General features: G+C 44.4%; 1 protein-coding gene across 1 annotated transcript in view; it reads right to left on the reverse strand.

Annotated features, from left to right (window-relative positions):
• MAP1S (microtubule associated protein 1S) overlaps positions 1 to 20,251 on the reverse strand; it is a 151,745-nt gene that overhangs the window by 42,893 nt on the left and 88,601 nt on the right. The window contains exons 4-5 of the mRNA XM_073660442.1: positions 12,849 to 12,992; positions 9,636 to 12,771 (exon numbers count right to left, since the gene is read on the reverse strand). Of these exons, the coding sequence (XP_073516543.1) occupies positions 9,636 to 12,771; positions 12,849 to 12,992 (3,280 nt within the window). The remainder of the gene's footprint in view (positions 1 to 9,635; positions 12,772 to 12,848; positions 12,993 to 20,251) is intronic.

The raw sequence follows: 20,251 nt of genomic DNA on the forward strand, positions 1-20,251 counted from the left end.
CAGCCTCCAATCTGGTTTCCGACTGCACCATTCTACTTAACCCTAGAACGCATGACCATAAAAATCTACACTTTCACATACCTGGGGCCTTTTAGGCCCGTGTGCAAATAACATGGAATAACTCAAACAAAAATGACAAACCGCTATATACCTGAGGAATACCTAGAGTTTCAAAATTCAAACTAAAGTAATCTTGCAGAAAATAGAAAACAATTAACAGGGCGGGCCTGTGAGGCCCCAGGTATGCGTTCTAGGGTTAAACTGCCCTTACTAAAGTCACCAACGACCTACTAACTGCCAAATCCAAGCGACACTACTCTGTCCTTTTCCTCCTAGACCTGCCATCTGCCTTCGACACCATGGACCATTCCCTCTTATTACAGACTCGCTCATCTCTCGGCATCACAGACTTAGCCCCATCTTGGATCTCTTCATACCCAACAGACAGGACATTCAGTGTCTCCCACTCACACACCTCATCTTGCCCCCTGTCAGTGTCCCCCAAGTTCAGTTCTAGGACCCCTGCTCCTCTCATCTACACCTTTGGCCTAGGACAGCTCAGAGTCTCACGGCTTTCAGTATCACTTCTATGCTGATGACACACAGATCTACCTCTCTGGATCTGATATCTCCTCCCTACTAACCAAAATCTCACAATGTCTGTCTGCTATTTCATCCTTCTCTGCTAGATTTCTAAAACTTATCATGGACAAAACAGAATTCATCATCTTTCCACCATCTCATTCAACCCCCCCTCCTCCCATATGACCTATCAACGTCAATGGCGGCTCACCCTCCCCAGTCCCACAAGCTCGCTGCTTTGGGGTAACCATGGACTCCAATTTCTCCTTTAAACCACATATTCAAGCCCTTTCCACTTCCTGCCGACAAACTCAAAAACATCTCCTGGATCCGCACATTCCTCAACCACGAATCTGCAAAAACACTAGTGCACACCCTCATCTCCCGCCTCGACTACTGCAACCTCCTACTCTGTGGCCTCCCCCCTTCCAACACTCTCGCACCCCTCCAATCTATCCTAAACTCTGCTGTCCAACTAATCCACCTGTCCCCTCACTATTCCCCAGCCTCTCCATTGCCCAGAGACTACAGTTCAAAACCCTAACCATGGCATATAAAGCCATCTACAACGCGTCTTCTCCATACATCTGTGACCTAGTCTCCTGATACATACCTGCACGCAACCTCCGATCCTCATAAGATCTCCTTCTCTACTCCCCTCTCAAGCATCCCCCCTACTTGAACTCTCTACCCCAACATATCAGACTCTCGCCGACCGTGGAAACCTTCAAAAAGGAACCTGAAGACCCACCTCTTCTGACAAGCCTATAACCTGCAGTAACCTTCGTTCCACCATACCATTGCACGACCAACTCTACCCTCACCTACTGTATCCTCACCCATACCTTGTAGTGTGAGCCCTCACGGGCAGGGTCCTCGCTCCTCCTGTACCAGTCGCCATCACGTTCTGTTCAAGATTATTTTAATTATTTTTGTATGTATACCCATTTCACATGTAAAGCGAATTGGAATATTTTTGTTTATTATAAAAAAAAAAAAAAATTATATTACATTTTGTATATATATATATATATATATATATATATATATATATATATATATATATATATATATATATATATATATATATATATATATATATATATACACACACACATATACATATACACACATATACATACACACACAGAGTACAGACCAAAAGTTTGGACACACCTCATTTAAAGATTTTTCTGTATTTTCATGACTATGAAAATTGTACATTCACACTGAAGGCATCAAAACTATGAATTAACACAGTGGAATTATATACTTAACAAAAAAGTGTGAAACAGAAAATAGGTCTTATATTCTAGGTTCTTCAAACTAGCCACCTTTTGCTTTGATGACTGCTTTGCACACTCTTGATGAGCTTCAAGTGGTAGTCACCGGAAATGGTCTTCCAACAATCTTGATGGAGTTCCCAGAGATGCTTTGCACTTGTTGGCCCTTTTGCCTTCACTCTGCGGTCCAGCTCACCCCAAACCATCTCGATTGGGTTCAGGTCTGGTGATTGTGGAGGCCAGGTCATCTGGCGTAGCACCCCATCACTCTCTTTCTTGGTCAAATAGCCCTTACACAGCCTGGAGGTGTGTTTGGGGTCATTGACCTGTTGAAAAATAAATGATAGTCCAACTAAACGCAAACCGGATGGAATAGCATGCCGCTGCAAGATGCTGTGGTAGCCATGCTGGTTCAGTATGCCTTCAATTTTGAATAAATCCCCAACAGTGTGACCAGCAAAGCACCATCACACCATCACACCACCTCCTCCAAGCTTCACGGTGGGAACCAGGCATGTAGAGTCCATCCGTTCACCTTTTCTGCGTCGCACAAAGACACTGTGGTTGGAACCAAAGATCTCAAATTTGGACCCATCAGACCAAAGCACAGAATTCCACTGGTCTAATGTTCATTCCTTGTATTCTTTAGCCCAAACAAGTCTCTTCTGCTTGTTGCCTGTCATTGGCAGTGGTTTCCTAGCAGCCATTTTACCATGAAGGCCTGCTGCACAAAGTCTCCTCTTAACAGTTGCTGTAGAGATGTGTCTGCTGCTAGAACTGTGTGTGGCATTGACCTGGTCTCTAATCTGACCTGCTGTTAACCTGCGATTTCTGAGGCTGGTGACTCGGATAAACTTATCCTCAGAAGCAGAGGTGACTCTTGGTCTTCCTTTCTTGGGACGGTCCTCATGTGAGCCAGTTTCTTTGTAGCGCTTGATGGTTTTTGCAACTGCACTTGGGGACACATTCAAAGTTTGCCCACTTTGTCGGACTGACTGACCTTCATTTCTTAAACTAATGATGGCCACTCGTTTTTCTTTACTTAGAATTTGTATTATGGCAAGAAAAAAGCAGCTAACAGTCTATTCAGTAGGACTATCAGCTGTGTATCCACCTGACTTCGGCACAATACAACTGATGGTCCCAACCCCATTTATAAGGCAAGAAATCCCACTTATTAAACCTGACAGGGCACACCTGTGAAGTGAAAACCATTTCCGGTGACTACCTCCTGAAGCTCATCAAGAGAATGCAAAGAGTGTGCAAAGCAGTCATCAAAGCAAAAGGTGGCTACTTTGAAGAACCTAGAATATAAGACATATTTTCAGTTGTTTCACACTTTTTTTGTTAAGTATATAATTCCTCATGTGTTAATTCATAGTTTTGATGCCTTCAGTGTGAATGTACAATTTTCAAAGTCATGAAAATACAGAAAAATCTTTAAATGAGAAGGTGTGTCCAAACTTTTGGTCTGTACTGTACATACAGTGCATTGTGAAAGTATTTGGCCCCCCTTGAACTTTTCTACCTTTTGCCACATTTCTGGCTTCAAACAAAGATATAAAATTCTATTTTTTTGGGGAAGAACACCTGGATACGTTTATTTTTGAACCATTCCATTGTAGATTTTGCTTTATGTTTGGGATCATTGTCTTGTTGGAAGATAAATCTCCGTCCCAGTCTCAGGTCCTTTGCAGACAACAGGTTTTCTTCCAGAATGGTCCTGTATTTGGCTCTGTCCATCTTCCGATCAATTTTAACCATCTTCCCTGTCCCTGCTGAAGAAAAGCAGGCCCAAACCATGATGCTGCCCCCACCATGTTTGACAGTGGGGATGGCGTTGAACTGTGTTGCTTTTACGCCAAACATATCGTTTTGCATTGTGGCCAAAAAGTTTGATTTTGGTTTCATCTGACCAGAGCACCTTATTCTACACGTTTGGTGTGTCTCCCAGGTGGCTTGTGGCAAACTTCAAACGAGACTTTTTATGGATATCTTTGAGAAACGGCTTTCTAGACCTTTGATCACCTACAGAAGGGGGAGATCCCTTAGGGACCGGCTAGTCCATAGCCACTATGTTGGCCACCAAAATGACAGTTGGCTACAAAGTCCCCTAAGGGATAGTTTCAGATGTAGCAACTGTATATCATGTAAGGTAATGACGCAAAGCAAGAATTTTACTAGCAATGTCACTGGCGAGACCTTCTCCATTAGGCATTTCATTAATTGTAGGTCCAAAGGTATTGTCTACAAGGCCACATGCGTATATGGAATTGAATATGTGGGAAAAACCAAGAGAGAACTGAGAAGAAGGGTGAGCGAACATCAACGTGACATTGTTCTTAAAAGAGATACCCCTCTGGCCAGACATGTGAATACTACACACCCAGATTGTGGTGAGATTCATGGGGATTGATAAGATCTCTATCCCCCCAAGGGGGGGGGTGATTGGGATAGATTAATCCTTCAAAGGGAGACTAAATGGATATACAAACTACAGACTATGTCTCCATATGGTTTGAATGAACAACTGTCCTTTAGATCTTTTCTATAAGTGTAGGGATTAATAGGGTCAGGAGAGTATGGATAGCCGCCGCGGAGTGGGGGCGCCAATTACGCAGGTTCTTAGGGTGCCAACCTCCACTGCCAGGTAGGAGTCAGCGGTTTGGGATATACCAGGGACAGACAGGGTTTTCCGTTATTATTTCCTCTTTCTTTTTTCCCCCCTTTTCCCATCTTCAGTACATTATAGGATGCGGTCCCTTGCCCTCGTCTCTACTGCCCCCCATTCTTCAACCCCCTGGCCTCCTCCTTGACCTCGTATTTTCCTGCCACTTGGGGTTGTTTTTGGTCTGGGTGTTACACGTGTGTCTCTGTGATATACTTATTCTCCGTACCGGCTGTTCCCATTGCTCTGCTGAATGAGGTCCACCTGCTATTAATCTTCGGGGGACAAATGCAATACTACCAATATTTGTGCCCGCATTTGTTTATACAGCCAGGGTTTCGGATCCGGGTTCTCCCGGATGGCATCACCCCCGGGTGGAGGTGTTGAAGGGGGTCAGTATTTGTGAATGATGGCCTCTTCCTCGTGATACCATGTGGCTAGTGTTTACTCTATGTGACGCGCCCTCCTCTATTGCACGCGCCGCACAGTATCTGAGTATCTGGGTATCCACCCCGGATGCGACGCCTGCATGTCATGGCTGGGGCCTGCGTTCCACGGACCGGAAGTGGAACAACGGGAACCGGAAGTGACGCACGCGCGTTCAAGAAACGCGGGCGGATATAAAAATAGTAGGAAGCATGGATAAGTTGCACTGCCTGTATGAAGTTTGGGCTGGCGACGGTCACCCTTGGTATTAGGGTATTATCAACACCCACATCTCCCCTGAAAAATTATGGAGATAAGGAAACGTGTTGGGGGTGGTGTTGTATGCAAAGGCAGATGATTGATGTTGTTCTGACGCCCTGCTTGTACTGAACTATCCCCATTAGGAGCAGGAGCTATCGATGTGGCCGGTGGGTTCATTCCAATATTATTGTATGAACTGTATTCTCGTTATTAACCACTGATGGTCTGCAAAGCGTTTAAAAGGACGTTTCGGACAGGGATAGTTCTGTTAACTCTTATGCCATTAAGTTCTGGTTGATTTGGCAGTAACTTCTGTGGCTTTGGTCTAAGTGACCTCTTTTTATATACTTTTATTAATACCCTATGTCTATATAGGCTTTTTATTCGCACAATTAAAGGTTACGTTTTAACCCTTAAACCACTATATATGCTATGATCTGTTTATCTTGAATATATATATACACGTGTGTGTGTGTGTGTGTGTGTGTGTGTGTGTGTGTGTGTGTGTGTGTGTGTGTGTGTGTGTGTGTGTGTGTGTGTGTGTATATATAACACACTGTGTTGCTGATTGATCTCTGCAGTTCATCCAGAGTGATCATGGGCCTTTTGGCTGCATCTCTGATCTGTCTTCTCCTTGTTCAAGATGAAAGTTTAGAGGAACAGCCGGGTCTTGGTAGATTTGCAGTGGTCTGATACTCCTTCCATTTCAATATGATCGCTTGCACAGTGCTCCTTGAGAGGTTTAAAACTTGGGAAATCTTTTTGTATCCAAATCCGGATTTAAACTTCGCCAGAACAGTATCTCGGACCCGCCTGGTGTGTTCCTTGGTCTTCATGATGCTCTCTGCACTTGAAACAGAACCCTGAGGCTATCACAGAGCAGGTGCATTTATATGGAGACCTGATTACACACAGGTGGATTCTATTTATCATTACCAGTCATTTAGGACAACATTGGATCATTCAGAGATCGTCACTGAACTTCTGCACTGAAAGTAAAGGGGCCGAATAATATTGCACGCCCCACTTTTTAGTTTATAAATTTGTTTAAAAAGTTTAAAAAATATCCAATGAATTTCTTTCAACTTCACGATTGTGTCCCACTTGTTGTTGATTCTTCCCCAAAAAATTAGAATTTTATATCTTTATGTTTGAAGCCAGAAATGTGGCAAAAGGTAGAAAAGTTCAAGGGGGCCAAATACTTTCACAATGCATTGTACATACATATAAAGTGATACATTAACTGTAGCACAGATTCATCTAAGCTAAAAGTCTAGACCCTTAGATCGGGAATAGGACAGACATTTATAGGACATTTCATAACTTTCCCAAATTCTTATGAAAAAAATATTCCCCACAAACTGCATTGAACTACTGTACCCAATTTATTAAATATTTTAGGAGTTGGAGTCAGTCCATTTAAAAACCGACTCAGATTCAGACTCCACGACTCCTAACTCCATAGCCGTGCTAGTCTACCTCTGCTGTAATATGGAAAGCCCTGATCAGCCATTCCTTCCATCTTGCATCCAAAACCCCTCTCTGGCAGTTTCCTGTGCTCCTATTGTTGCAGCCTTGCACATATTTGTGGTTACTCCTGACGAGGGAGAGCAAAACCGATATTTAAAAGCCTTCTATCGGTTTAAATTTCTTCTTCCCAATACATCAGTAAACAAACTCCTACACTCACATCACTTTGCTCGGCAATATTGCAAATGACAAAAAAAAATGGTTAAAAGTTGTGCCAACTTAAAGGGGTACCGACTGCATGGTTCGAGAACCAAACATTGTAAATTGACACCTTGAGATCTTCTATTTGCAAACTTAATCCTCATATTCCAGACCCCATTTTTTAGATTTAAGCATCATGCTTTCACACTGAGCCATAAAATATGCATTTGAATATCATATCTATTCAAACTTTCATGGAAATCCACACCAGTATTTGAGTCGCCGTCATTTCAACAGTTAAAATGACGACACCAAATGGAAACACAGCAGATGCCATTATTATTAATGGGGTCCTTCAAGCACTTCTTATTGCCCATCAAGTGACAGATCCATTTCCTCCAGGAAAAATTTAATTCTTAACACGAGTGTGAGCCTAGCCTGGGGTTCATCAGTGAATTTAATGGTGCAAATATATAAAAATCGGGAAGATGAATCAGGGTAAGTGCACAAGAATTCTGGCATAACTTGTGTCAAAAGAAGGAAAAAGAAGGATGAACTGTCTTAAGACCTCATATTTTTAATGTGTTTTAGAAACTTTCTGCTCCTCATCTGGCAAGGTGGTAAGTGTGGACTAGCTAGGACGCAGCAAAAATATGCTGCATGGAAAGCGCTGTTACGTCCGGATCGTGGGCACAGGGCCCAAAATTAAAATAAAAAAAAATATATAGCTAGCAGAGGGAAAACCGACCACTGGGTGCTGATATTAGTAGCCGAGGAAGGGGCCATTAGCCAAAAATGTTCCCTGGCTATTAATATCATCCCACAGCTGTTTGCTTAGCCTTTACTGGCTAGATTACAAGGGATCCCCCCAAAAAATTGACGTAGGATCCCCCGATAAAATCTAACCAGAAAAGGGTAAATAGACAGCTGCGGGCTGATATTAATAGCCAGGGAAGGGGCCATGAATACTAGCCCCCTGCGCGGCTAATTTCACCCCTCAGCAGTCCCAGAAATGGCGCATCCATAAGATGCACCAAATCTGGCGCTTAGCCTCCACTCTTCCCACTGCAATGTAGCGGTGGCGAGTGGGGTAATGGGGTTGGGGTTCACGTCAGCCTTGTATTGGCGGCTGACGTGAAGCCCAGGTTAGTAATGGAGGGTGTCTATAAGACGCCCCATTACTAACAGTGTAGTAAAGTTTACAACACTTTTTCAATAAATACACGGCCAGAATAAAGTATTTTAATGAAATAAAAAACATACAGTTTTAAAAAATTTTTTTATTGTACTCAGTCCCCAAATCCCTTGATCATCTTCAGATACCCCCCCCCAAAAAAAACCCATATCCCTCACCTGTCCGTCGTAGTCCACGATTGTCCCTCGGCGATCCGGGCCACTTCTACAGCAGTGACATCAGCAATCACTGATGTCGCTGCTGTAGAAGACAGCAATGTAAAATCACTCCTGTCCGTGCACATTGCTGCTGCAGTAGTGAGGTCTCTGGGGTTCATGAGCCTAAGATCACCTGATCAGCCCCAGTGACCTCAGCACCAGTACCGGTGGGAACATTCTTCAGAATGTCCCCACGCAGCACCGGTATCGTAAAGTGAGGTCACGTGAGCTCTCAGCTGATCTTCAGCTGAGAGCTCACGTGACTGCAGGTCCTGGCAGCGCAGTACACTTCCGGGAAAGAGAGCGGAATGTGAGCAAGGAATGCGTTCATTTTTTTCTTCCACATTCCAAAAATTCCTGTGAAGGCACCTGAAGGGTTAATAAAGTTCTTGAATGTGGTTTTGAGCACCTTGAGGGGTGCAGTTTTTAGAATGGTGTCACTTTTGGGTATTTTCTGTCATAAAAACCCCTCAAAGTGACTTCAAATGTGATGTGGTCCCTAAAAAAAAAAAAATGGTTTTGTAGATTTTGTTGGAAAAATGAGAAATTGCTGGTCAACTTTTAACCCTTATAGCTCCCTAATAAAAAAAATTGGTTCCAAAATTGTACTGATGTAAAGTAGACATGTGGGAAATGTTATTTATTAACTATTTTGTGTGACATATCTCTCTGATTTAAGGGCCTAAAAATTAAAATTTTGAAAATTGCAAAATTTTCACCAAATCTCCGGGTTTTTTTTTCACAAATAAACGCAAGTGATATCAAAGCAATTTTACCACAATCATGAATTACAATATGTCACGAAAAAAACAATCTCAGAATCAGGGTAGATCCGTTGAAGTAATTACCTCAAAGTGACAGTGGTCAGAATTGTAAAAATTGGCCCGGTCATTAACGTGCAAACCACCTTGGGCTGTAAAGGGGTTAAAATAATTTTTCAAGCTGTTAAAGTATTCTAATTTACTGAGATAATGACTTGTGTTTTTATTGGCGGTAAGCCATAATCATGAACATTAACAGAAATAAACACGTGAAATAGATCACTCTGTAATGACTATATAATATATGAGTTTCACTGTTTGCATTGAAGAACTGAAATAAATTAACTTTTTAATGATAATCAATTTTAGCGATGCACCTGTACATATAAAACCTTTTAACCCTAGGTTTACGAACAGCACTGCGGAAGTTCTTAAAACCCTTAAATCTATTCAGCACTCAAAGATTTCAGTTACAGGAAACCTGACAAAAAACATTAGTCAAAAAAGTAGGACATTTACTGATCCATTCCAATAGACATACAAATAGTAAGTAGTATAAAAGCGTTTGCATTACAGTTTTGACAGACCTACCTGCTGAAGATAAACGACTTCCTGCAGGAGTTCCTCTGAATGTGTTCCCAATACTGCGTCTTGTAACAGACTGTCTGAATTCCACCCCTGTGCGGGTTTTCTCTTGAGTTTCAGGCCTCCCTGTGGTAGCTTTGCTATTTCTTTCTCCAACTCCCCTAACTTTTCCAGATGGGCCTGAGAGTTTGCTGGTGTTATTACGAAAGGTGGAAGGGGTTGAATGGTTTTGATTTTTTTTGCCAATGAGGTCCATAGGCAGAGCCTCAGGATCAACCATGCAGGTTCCAGGTTGAGGTGATGTTGGATATGGATCCTTCAATGGTGGAGGAATAGGATCCAAATGTCTTGGTGTATTATCCCCCTCAGAATCAGATGCTCCATCAATGGCAATTGAAGAACCCTCCTCGGGTCCAGAATCAGAGATTGTTGGCAAAGACTCACTTACTGAAGTGGGTGGTGTTTCAGGTCCATTTGGAAATTTACTTCCAGGGGAACATGGAGGCTTGGGAAGTTCTTGGGAAGGATCACTGTCACTATCTCGTGGAGTTGCTACAGCATCTGATTTAGGATGCTCAAACTCACAAGGTGAAACCAAGCACAGATCAACATCATGGGGAGAAGCTGACCTTTCAGACTGTTCCTCAGGTTCACTGGAGTGTGAAGGGCGCACAGGTAAGCTTAGACCTACCCTACTTGCAGCATGGATCTCTGGAGAGACATCTCTAGGTGACTCACTAACAGGTGGGAGTGTCTGCTCAAAAGAAGAAATTGATAGAGATTCATCCACTTCTGTGGAATGGGGAGAGCCCACTTCAGCAGGCAAAGATGGAGTGGTGATTGTAGGAGATACATCAGGTAGGTCCTCACGAAATGGACTCAAAGACAAGCAACTGGTTTGTTTTCCTTGTGAGGAATTGGAGTTCTCTTGAGAAGATCTTGGAGGAGCCTTAAAAGAGTTGAGATTTTTTCCATCTGAAGAATAAAGGGCCTGTCCACAGCTCTGTTGTGCCACTGCTGGCGAATGATGCTCTGAACTGACAGGTGAAGTAATTTCCAATGTCTTTTCTTCAGAACTTCCACAAGGATCATCCAGCCAGTCTTGGCCATGATGTCCACTTCTGTTTTTTTCCTGAATCTCTAGGTTTGTAGGAGTCAGGTCAAAATTCACACTAATATCACTTCTGGGCGTTTTAACTAATGGAGAAACAGGTGCTAGGCACTTAAGAGGACTGGTCTCCATGTTACGGAATCCATTTGGGCTCTCAGGGTCAAGGGCCCCCAGCCCATTTTCTGCAGATACACAAAGTCCATTTTCATGGTTGACATTGCTGCCAACATCCGCAAGTGCAGGTTCGATGCCTTTACTAGTTTCTTGAGAACTAATGATTACGTCACAAGAAACTGGATTGCTACTCACTCCAGATGCTTCCTTTTGAGTTGGCTGGCTTTTTGTTTCTTTAACTTTTCCTTTTTTGGGGGGTTGGCCCTTTACCACATTCTTAGCACCTGCAACCATGTCCTTTTTTATTCCTCCTAGGTCCTTTTTCAATGATCCTACTTTGGAAATGGGTCTCCTGGAATCAGCAGGTGTAGCGGTTAGTTTCTTTGTGTCTTTTATCCCGATTCGTGATATTTTTACTTCCTCTACTTTAGTTTCTCTTATATCTCTCCTAGGAGTCTCTGCTTTGGCATCATTATGAAGTGGGCGCAAATCTTTCTTGGCTTCTGGTTTTGCTACTTCCTTTCTTTTATCTCCTTGGATTTCATCCTTCTTCAAAGATTTTTTTTCCTCTTTTGCTTGTTCTTTCTTTACCAAAACCTTTTCCTTCGCAGTTTTTAGTCTTGACTCAAACTTTAGTTTTTCAGATAAAGTGTCAATTTTACCCTTTATCTCTTTTTGTTTCTCACCCTCTGTTCCCGTTTCCGTGCTGGTTTCTACAAGAGTTTTAGATCTATTTTTTCCATCTGTACGAAGTTCTTTTTTCTGCACTGTAAAGGGCTTCTCCTTTCCCGATCCAAGTTTTGGTTCAACACTTAGTCGCCCAGATCCAGATCCCAGACTCTCTCTGCTTTCAGTACGGCTTGGCTTTGCACCAACCCTCTCCAAGTGACTGCACCCCATTATGTCTAGATCTTTCCGAGTTATAACTGGGTCTTTTAAAAAGTCTAAGTCTTTCAGTTTTTCAAGACCTTTAAAAATTTTGTCCTGAGGAGTGCAGCCTGGGAAAAGTACCCTAACAATTCTCTCAGAAGGTGCTGAAGGATGCCAGACAAGTAATGCACAGGCAGAAGTCAGAGAGGTTAAAGGTAAATCAAATGTCCTATGTTCCTCATTTCCAAGCCACTTTTTAAAGGCTTCAAGATCTTTGCTCCCCTTTACAGGATTCAGGATGTACATTTCTAACCTGCCAACACCCATCTTCTGAAAAAGTATAGTTGGCTCCACAGCATTTCCACTTCTGTGCAGTGGTTCTGGGTGAATATTTAGTTTTTCTAAATGTTGCAATGTAAGCAAGGCCTCCTCTTTAACCCCGACCCTACTGGGATTTTCTTCAGCAATCAACTTCTCTGCAGTGTTTAAAAATACAACCCCTAACTCTGGAGATAGTAAATTTTTTAACCATTCATTGTTAGTTTGAGGTACTTGAGAAATATCCTCTTCTACCTCTGCTATCTTCCTTTGTAGCAAACTATTGATGCCAGGCAGATTGTCTAGGCCAACATGAGTGAGAAGGATTGAGTCTACTCTATCTAAATGACGTATTAATTTCCAAAATGGAGATCTAGCATCAGAGCCGCCATTCACCAACATGTTAAATCCATTTACAGCAAAGAAAGCAGAATCGCCTCTGCCCCCAGGGAAAACATAGCAGCATGGTTTCGATAGTTTCAGGAAACCAACAGTTGTTGGGGATTCCAGCAGTTCAAATGGAGACGGGGGCTCTAGAGACTCCGAGAGGTACTCTGCCAATTCTAGCAATCCTTCAGTTTCCGGAAGGATTTGCCCATTGTTGAACCGCAATTCAATAAAATCTTGTAAGCTGCATTTGTCAATTTGTGATAAATCCCAAATATCTGGGCAAGAAACTGTCAAACTGACACGACTTGTTGGGTCAGAAGATCCTAAAGTTTCACCAATCTGAGGAGAGAAAGACATTTGTGTCAAATTTTGGCAACTGAACCATTATCTCAGTTTTAATCATTAAGAAAGAATACCTCTTTGTCTGTAAAAATATGAATAAAGTCATCAATTGAGAAACCTCCTCCACTTTGTAGTAGCACATCCCCAGTGTCTTCAAGAAAGGGACCAGTAAGTATCAATAGCTTATGCTGTGAGGAGTGGCAGATCAATTTACGGATCTAAAAAAGTGGGAATAAAAAAAAAGGAAGAAATTACAAATATATTAGTCGACGAATGCTGCAAATGAGAAAATTAATAGTGTAGCAAAAAAAAAAAAAAATGGACCTACTGTATTTTAGGTTACTTTTCTGAATCAACTCTTGTGTAAGCCTCTGCAGGCTCTCTAGATTTTTGTTCAGCCTGAGCTAGTGAGTGGAAACTATCTGCTTTGTTGTCTCACAAAACGTCGCCACTACACACACAGGGATTCATGTTTCTTTGTATAGCACACAGTGAAAAACAGTAGCAGCATGGAAGACATACAGCAGTACTGAAGTGCAGCTGTGAACCCATACTGGAATGAGGTACCGTCAGTGCCGCTGCCTGATCTTCATTTATCCTCCCATGTGCATAGGCATTAATGGGGAACGCAACTCAATATTTTAGTGAGCTTGTAGTTCATTTTGCTTTCATCTAGGTAAATTTGATTAGTTTTACTCATAAGTGTAATATCTCTGTCTGCAAAGTCTGATGAAGCAGTAATGACCAATTTAAGATGCCTGGGTGTCTACAGCAAAATCTCACTTTTGGGGGCGACATAGAAGATGGATATATTATACACACATACTGTATGTTAGGCTGATTATCTAGTCCCATGCGAGTTAGAAGGATTTAGTCTACCCTATGTAAATAGTATATGAATAAAGAGAAAAAGCAGCACTAATTCAAGAATAGCAGGTGGTGCATCAGTTGTGACAAAAACTACAAAAAAACAGGCTGATCTATTCACCAATGTGAATAGTGGCAACGTTTTGGCTCCTTTCGCTTTTGTCAACCAATAACATGGTGGAGAACAGTGTTTTATATAGAGACTGATAAATAGTGCATATGATTACATTACACACAACAGCCAATAATCGGTGTTTGGTGAATACATACAATATATGAATCATAATATACAAGCATATAAATAGGGAATAAACATATATCATTACATTAATACCATGTACGCGTCTTAGGTGTAGTGATTCACCAACCAAAAAGGAGCAGATCAGATTTTGTCGGTACCCCTATTCCAAGTAAGAAATACCCACAATGGTCACTGAAATAGAATGAAACTGACAGAAGTAAATTTCAGTTTAAATTTACTGAATATCATCTACAGAAATCAGACATTGCTTTTGAATTGTGGTTCCATAAAAAATTAAAAACAAACATGCCCAGTACCACTAGAAAAGACTGAAAATACTTTAACATGTCCTCATGATCAAATTAAGGCGTGTCCTGTAATTATCACAGGTATCAAAAACTTGTAATCAGTCAGTCTAGTCTGCCTGTTTGAAGGAAGGGTGAAAAGTAGTCACCGTGCTGTTTGGCATCATGGTGTTTCCCACACTGAACATGGACCAAAGAAAGCTAAAGGAGAGCGTTATCTTAGGAGATTAGAAAGAAAATTATAAACAAACATATTAAAGGCTATAAAATACCATCTACAAACTGCTTTTTGTTTCGGTTACTACATTTGCACATGATATTCAGTAGTTTAAGGTCTATGGGACTGTAGCAAACATCTCGTGAAAATTCATGAGAAATTTTAGAGACAGTTAAAAAATGGTAACCAAAGAGCCCACAACAACTTCCAAAGAGATTAGAGGTGAACTCCAAGGTCAAGGTACATCAGGGTCAGATTGCACCATGCGCTTCAAGGATGAAAACAGAGGAGGAAACCACTGTTAAAAGAAAATTTTAAAATACCAAGACAGCAATTTGCCAAAATGCTAATTCACAAGCCACAAAGCTTCTGAGAGAATAACCATTGGACAGATGAAACAAGACTGGAGGGTTTTTTTTGCAAGTAACATCAGCTCTATGTTCACACGTGCAAAAATGAAGCACATAAAGAAAAGAACATGGCACCCACTGTGAAACATGGAGGAGGCTCCGTTAAGTTTTGGGGCTGCTTCTGGCATAGGTTGTCTTGAATCTGTGCAGGGTACAATAAAATCTAAAGATGATCAGGGCAATTTGGAGTGAAATGTGCTCCCCAGTATCAAAAAGTTTGGTCTGAGTTGCAGTTCATGGGTCTTCCAAAAGGATGACGACTAGTGTTGATCGAGCACTAAAATGCTCGGGTGCTCGAAGCTCGGGCCGAGCTCACCGTGATACTCGGGTGCTCGACCCGAGCAACGAGCCCAATGTTAGTCTATGGGAGACCCGAGCATTTTTGGGGTGGCACCCCCGGCAGTCTTTTAAAAGCCTAACAAGTGCCCAAAACGATAGTGACAGTGCTCAAATGACATGGGGACAGCATGAGGATCGCCCCAGGAAGCATTTCTGACCCCCAGGTCACTGCTGTCAACAACGTGGTCAGAGGTATTAAGCCACTTTTACAGGCTCACAATAAAACGTTCAAAAACGAAACAAACTTTTTTCCTGTGAAATATGTTAAGGAATTTCTTTTCCAGGGTAAAGACTTGTGTATAAGGTAAAATAAATAACCAAAAACAAAAATACTCCTCCACACCTTGGGCTTTGTTCACAAGTAGCATTTTTTATGCGTTTTTGCACTTTTGTATTGCTTTCAACTGTGACAAATGCATTCACCAGGAAATGTCATTTTAACATTTTACAACCTTATCTGGCCATGTGCTATGTGACACATGGATAAAGTGCTGAAAAGACATGGGAACAGCATGGGGAAGACCCCTGGAAGCATCTCTGACACCCAGGTCACTGTCTAAAAGTGTGCCCATCATAAGTGATCCTTGCCGCATCAGAAGATGCAGACTTGCAACTATCCCCGTGCAAGTTGTAGTCCCAGGGCAGTGTTCAATTGTACCTCCCCCATTCCTTGCAATACAAGCACAAGTATGCAGCCTGCCACCCACCCACCCCCAGGCAGCAATACTATACTGCTTGCTTGCACTTAAAATTGGGCCTTTTAGGCATGTGGAGACGGAATCTGGCCACCACGTCATGACTGCGTTGGCGGCCTGGAATCCATGCTCCGTCCCCAGCCGCCCGGCGGCCGGGTGTCCATGCTCGGTCCCCAGCCGCCCCGCAGCCGGGTGTCCACACACGGTTCCCAGCCACCTGGGGGCAGCCGGGTGTCCATAAACGGTCCCCAGCCGCCCCATTTCTCCTTGGAACATCCCCCCACACACTTTTCTTAGCCCAGCCTGCTTTAGGGCAGCATTGGACGAGCCCACCAGAGAACCAGACTCCTCTGGTGGGCCTTGGCTTCTCCATCAGGGGAGTTGAGAGTGCCAAGGTGAGGAGCATGATGATGACAGAAGTTAGCATCTGCTTTGTTTTCTTTTAATGCAAGCGTAAGTGTGCAACCTGCCACCCACCCACCCCCAGGCTGCAATACCATACTGCTAGCTTGCTTTCACTTGAAATGGGGCCTTTTAGTTTGGAGGAGGCCGAAGCTGGCCACTACCTCATGGCTGCTTCGGCAGCGAGGTATCCATACTCAGTCCCCAGCCGCCCCTATTTGTCCTGGTGTGCCTTATACATAAGATTAAGCGGGTATACCAAAACATTACCTGTGCCCTCCCCAGTGCATTTAGTGGGAAGGAGAGCCTATTCCGCTGTAGTGTGTGCATGCCAAACCCCTGTTCATGGTACATGCGAAGATGCCTCCCACCCAGCACCTGTCGTTGCAGACTTGCAACTATCCCCGTTCAAGTCCTTGTCCCAGGGCAGTGTTCAATTGTACCTCTCCCATTCCTTGCAATGCAAGCGCAAGTATGCAGCCTGCCACCCACCCACCCCCAGGCTGCAATACTATACTGCTTGCACTTTAAATTGGGCCTTTTAGGCATGTGGAGGCAGAATCTGGCCACCACGCCATGGCTGCGTCGGCGGCCTGGTATCCATACTCAGTCCCCGCTCGCTCCCCAGCCTCCAGGGGGCGGCCAGGTGTCCATACTCAGTCCCCAGCCACCCCTATTTCTCCCAGTAACCTTTCCCACACTTTTCTTAGCCTGGCCTGCTTTAGGGCAGCATTGGCCGAGCCCACCAGACAACCAGACTCCTCCGGTGGGCCCTGGCTTCTCCATCAGGGGAGTTGAGAGTGCCAAGGTGAGGAGCATGATGAGGATGATAGAAGTTAGCATCTGCTTTGTTTTGTTGGAATGCAAGCGCATGTATGTAGTAGCGGCTAGGCCTGAGGTGGTCAGCGTTTTGGCGCATATCCTACCTCCTCCGAGGTTTGCTGGATGTTTTCCTGCTACTATCCAAGTTCTATGACTCCCGTTAAAACAAAGCTTCAGGTGATGAATGATGGATGAGGTGGTGGCAAAGGAGAAAGAGCAGGAGGAACAGGGACCATTCACATCAATATCAGCCCAGTCAACCAGATATGTCTTGTAGGATATGTTTCTGTAACAAAAGGAGCGGTTCGGCTACACAGTTATAGGGCATACAGTGAGTGCAATGCCTACCAAAAATTTCGAGGCACAACAATGCCCCTTGGAAATGACATGGAGGTCAGAGGGCCTTAACTAAACCATTTTTTCCATTTATAGCAACTGGGTCTCCTGTGCACTGTTAGCCTTCCATTCACTGCTTAGGCTTTCCAAAAATTATGAGGAACTGCAATGCCTCTTACAAGATCCATGCAGTACAGCATATTACAAACATAAGTCCAATTATTGGGGAGTGGGTCTCCCATAGTATTTGCTTATGCCTTCCAAGCAAAAGCTTCCAAAAATTAGGACGGAGGAACTTGCAATGCTGGCACCCTGGTGGTATAGTGGTGGTGGAGGCTGAGGATAAGGAGAAGAACATAAAACAGCCGAAATGAGGAAGCGTATACCCATGTGTGGATGTGAAGCGGTGCATGTGAATACACCTCCCGAAATACACAGTGGATTTGACTTTATGTTACTCTGCTGTCATTTGGTGGTGATGAGAACTGTGGCCCAATCCAGCCCTTGTTCATTTTGATAAGGGTCAGCTTGTCAGCATTGTCAGTTGACAGGCGAGTGCGCTTATCAGTTATAATTCCCCCAGCGGCACTAAAAACACGCTCCGATAACACGCTAGCGGCAGGGCAGGCCAGGACCTCCAAGGCATACAGAGCGAGTTCATTCCAAGTGTCCAGCTTGGATACCCAATAATTAAAAGGCACAGAGGAATCACGGAGGACGCTGGTACGGTCGGCAAGGTACTCCCTCACCATCTTTTGAAACTTTTCACTCCTTGTGAGAGTACCCCGCGCCTCAGGGCCTGTAAGCTGGGCGGGTGTCAGAAATCTGTCCCAGAACGTTGACAGTGTTCCCCTGCCTCTGCTGGATTGGAGTTGCATCTCCCTCGCCTGTACGCCTTGGTTGGGCAACGAACTGTGACCTCTGCCGCTAGCGTGTTCAGATGGGAATTTTTTTTAGGAGTTCTGCAGCAAGAGCCTTCTGGTACTGCCCCATTTTTGTAGACCTCTCCACCTCAGGAATAAGAGAGTGAAAGTTCTCCTTGTAGCAGGGGTCTAAAAGTGTCACCAACCAGTAATGACTGTCACCCAACATTTTGACAACGCGAGGGTCACGGTTAAGGCAGCGTAACAAAGTCAGCCATGCGTGCCAGACTGGTAACGGGCAAGATTTCCGTGTCCTCACCAAGATGACGACTGACCATGCTCTCCTCCCCCTCCTCCTCCTCCTCCCCCCTGTCCTCAGGCCACCCACGCTGAACCGACGGTATGACACTTGTACAGGTACTACCGTCTACAGCGCATGATAGCAGCTCCTGTTCTTCCTCCTCCTCTCCCTCATTGTCCCCCAATGCACATTGGGATAAGAGGAGGCTGGGCTGTGTGTAATCGCCCACTATGGCTTCTTGATTCATCTCATCATACTCTGGCTGCAATGCCTCCTCTTTAATTCTCTGCAGAGAGCGTTGCAAAAGACAGACAAGTGGGATGCTGACACTAATGATGGCGTCATCACCACTCACCATCTTGGTGGCCTCCTCAAAGTTTGTCAGGATGGTACATATGTCAGACATCCAGGTCCACTCCTGAGGTCTTATGTGTGGAGTCTGACCTGAATATCGACGGCCTTGTTGCATCTGGTACTCCACAACTGCTCTCTTCAGCTCACAAATCCTTTGCAACATGTGGAGGGTAGAGTTCCAACGTGTGGGGACATCACACACCAGTCGGTGTGCCGGAAGCTGCAAACACTGCTGCAACACACAGCAAGGGCGGCAGAAGCTGTAGCCGACTTGCAAAAATGAGCTGACAGGCGGCATACTTTCACGAGCAGATCTGGCAACTCGGGGTACGATTTAAGAAACCGCTGAACCACGAGGTTAAGCACATGAGCCAGGCATGGTACGTGTGTGATCTCACCTCGCCTCAGAGCTGCCACCAGGTTACGGCCATTGTCACACACGACCATGCCGGGATGTAGGTTCAGCGGTCTCAGCCACAGATCTGCCTGCTCTTTCACAGCTGTCCACAACTCACAAGCAGTGTGAGGTTTATGACCTAAGATTATGAGTTTCAGCACAGCCTGTTGCCGCTTGGCGGAGGCAGTACTGCAGTGCTTCCAGCTTGTAACTGATGTGGTGATATCTGAGATGGAGGCTGAACATGAGGAGGAGGAGGATGATGCGCAGGAGCTATACACTGTGGGGGCAACTATGACTGACATAGGGCCCGCAATCCTCGGTGTGGGGAGGATGTGTTCCGTCCCAAGGTCCGACTGGGTCCTGGCTTCCACTATGTTTACCCAGTGTGCCGTCAGAGAGATGTACCGTCCCTGGCCACAAGCACTTGTCCACGTGTCCGTTGTCAGGTGGACTCTCCCAGTAACTGCGTTGTTGAGGGCACGGCAGATGCTTTGGGACACGTGCCTGTCTAGTGCGGACATGGCACACTGGGCAAAATAGTGTCGGCTGGGGACCGAGTACCGAGGGACGGCCACCGCCATAAGGTTGCGGAAGGATTCCGTCTCCACCAGCCTAAAAGGCAGCATTTCTAACGCAAGCAGTCGTGAAATGTGCGAATTTAGGACTGTGGCCTGTGGGGAGTTAGCTGCTAATTTCCGCTTTCGTTCAAAGGTCTGGGATATGGACAATTGAACGCTGCGGTGGGACGTGGATGTGGACGTTGATGCTGTTTCTTGAGAAACTGCCATAACAAGTGAAGACTGAGAGGAGGGGGCATCTTTACATGCAGTATGGACAGGGGATTGCCTTGCACGCACAACAGGGGGTTCTATTGCACGCACAACAGTGGAAGAAGCAGTGGTGACACCCGCTGACACTGGTCGTG

This window comes from Phyllobates terribilis, unplaced genomic scaffold (genome assembly GCF_046119375.1).
Source record: "Phyllobates terribilis strain yellow unplaced genomic scaffold, ASM4611937v1 Scaffold_1__5_contigs__length_1240528914, whole genome shotgun sequence".
In the NCBI taxonomy this organism is placed as follows: Eukaryota; Metazoa; Chordata; class Amphibia; order Anura; family Dendrobatidae; genus Phyllobates; species Phyllobates terribilis.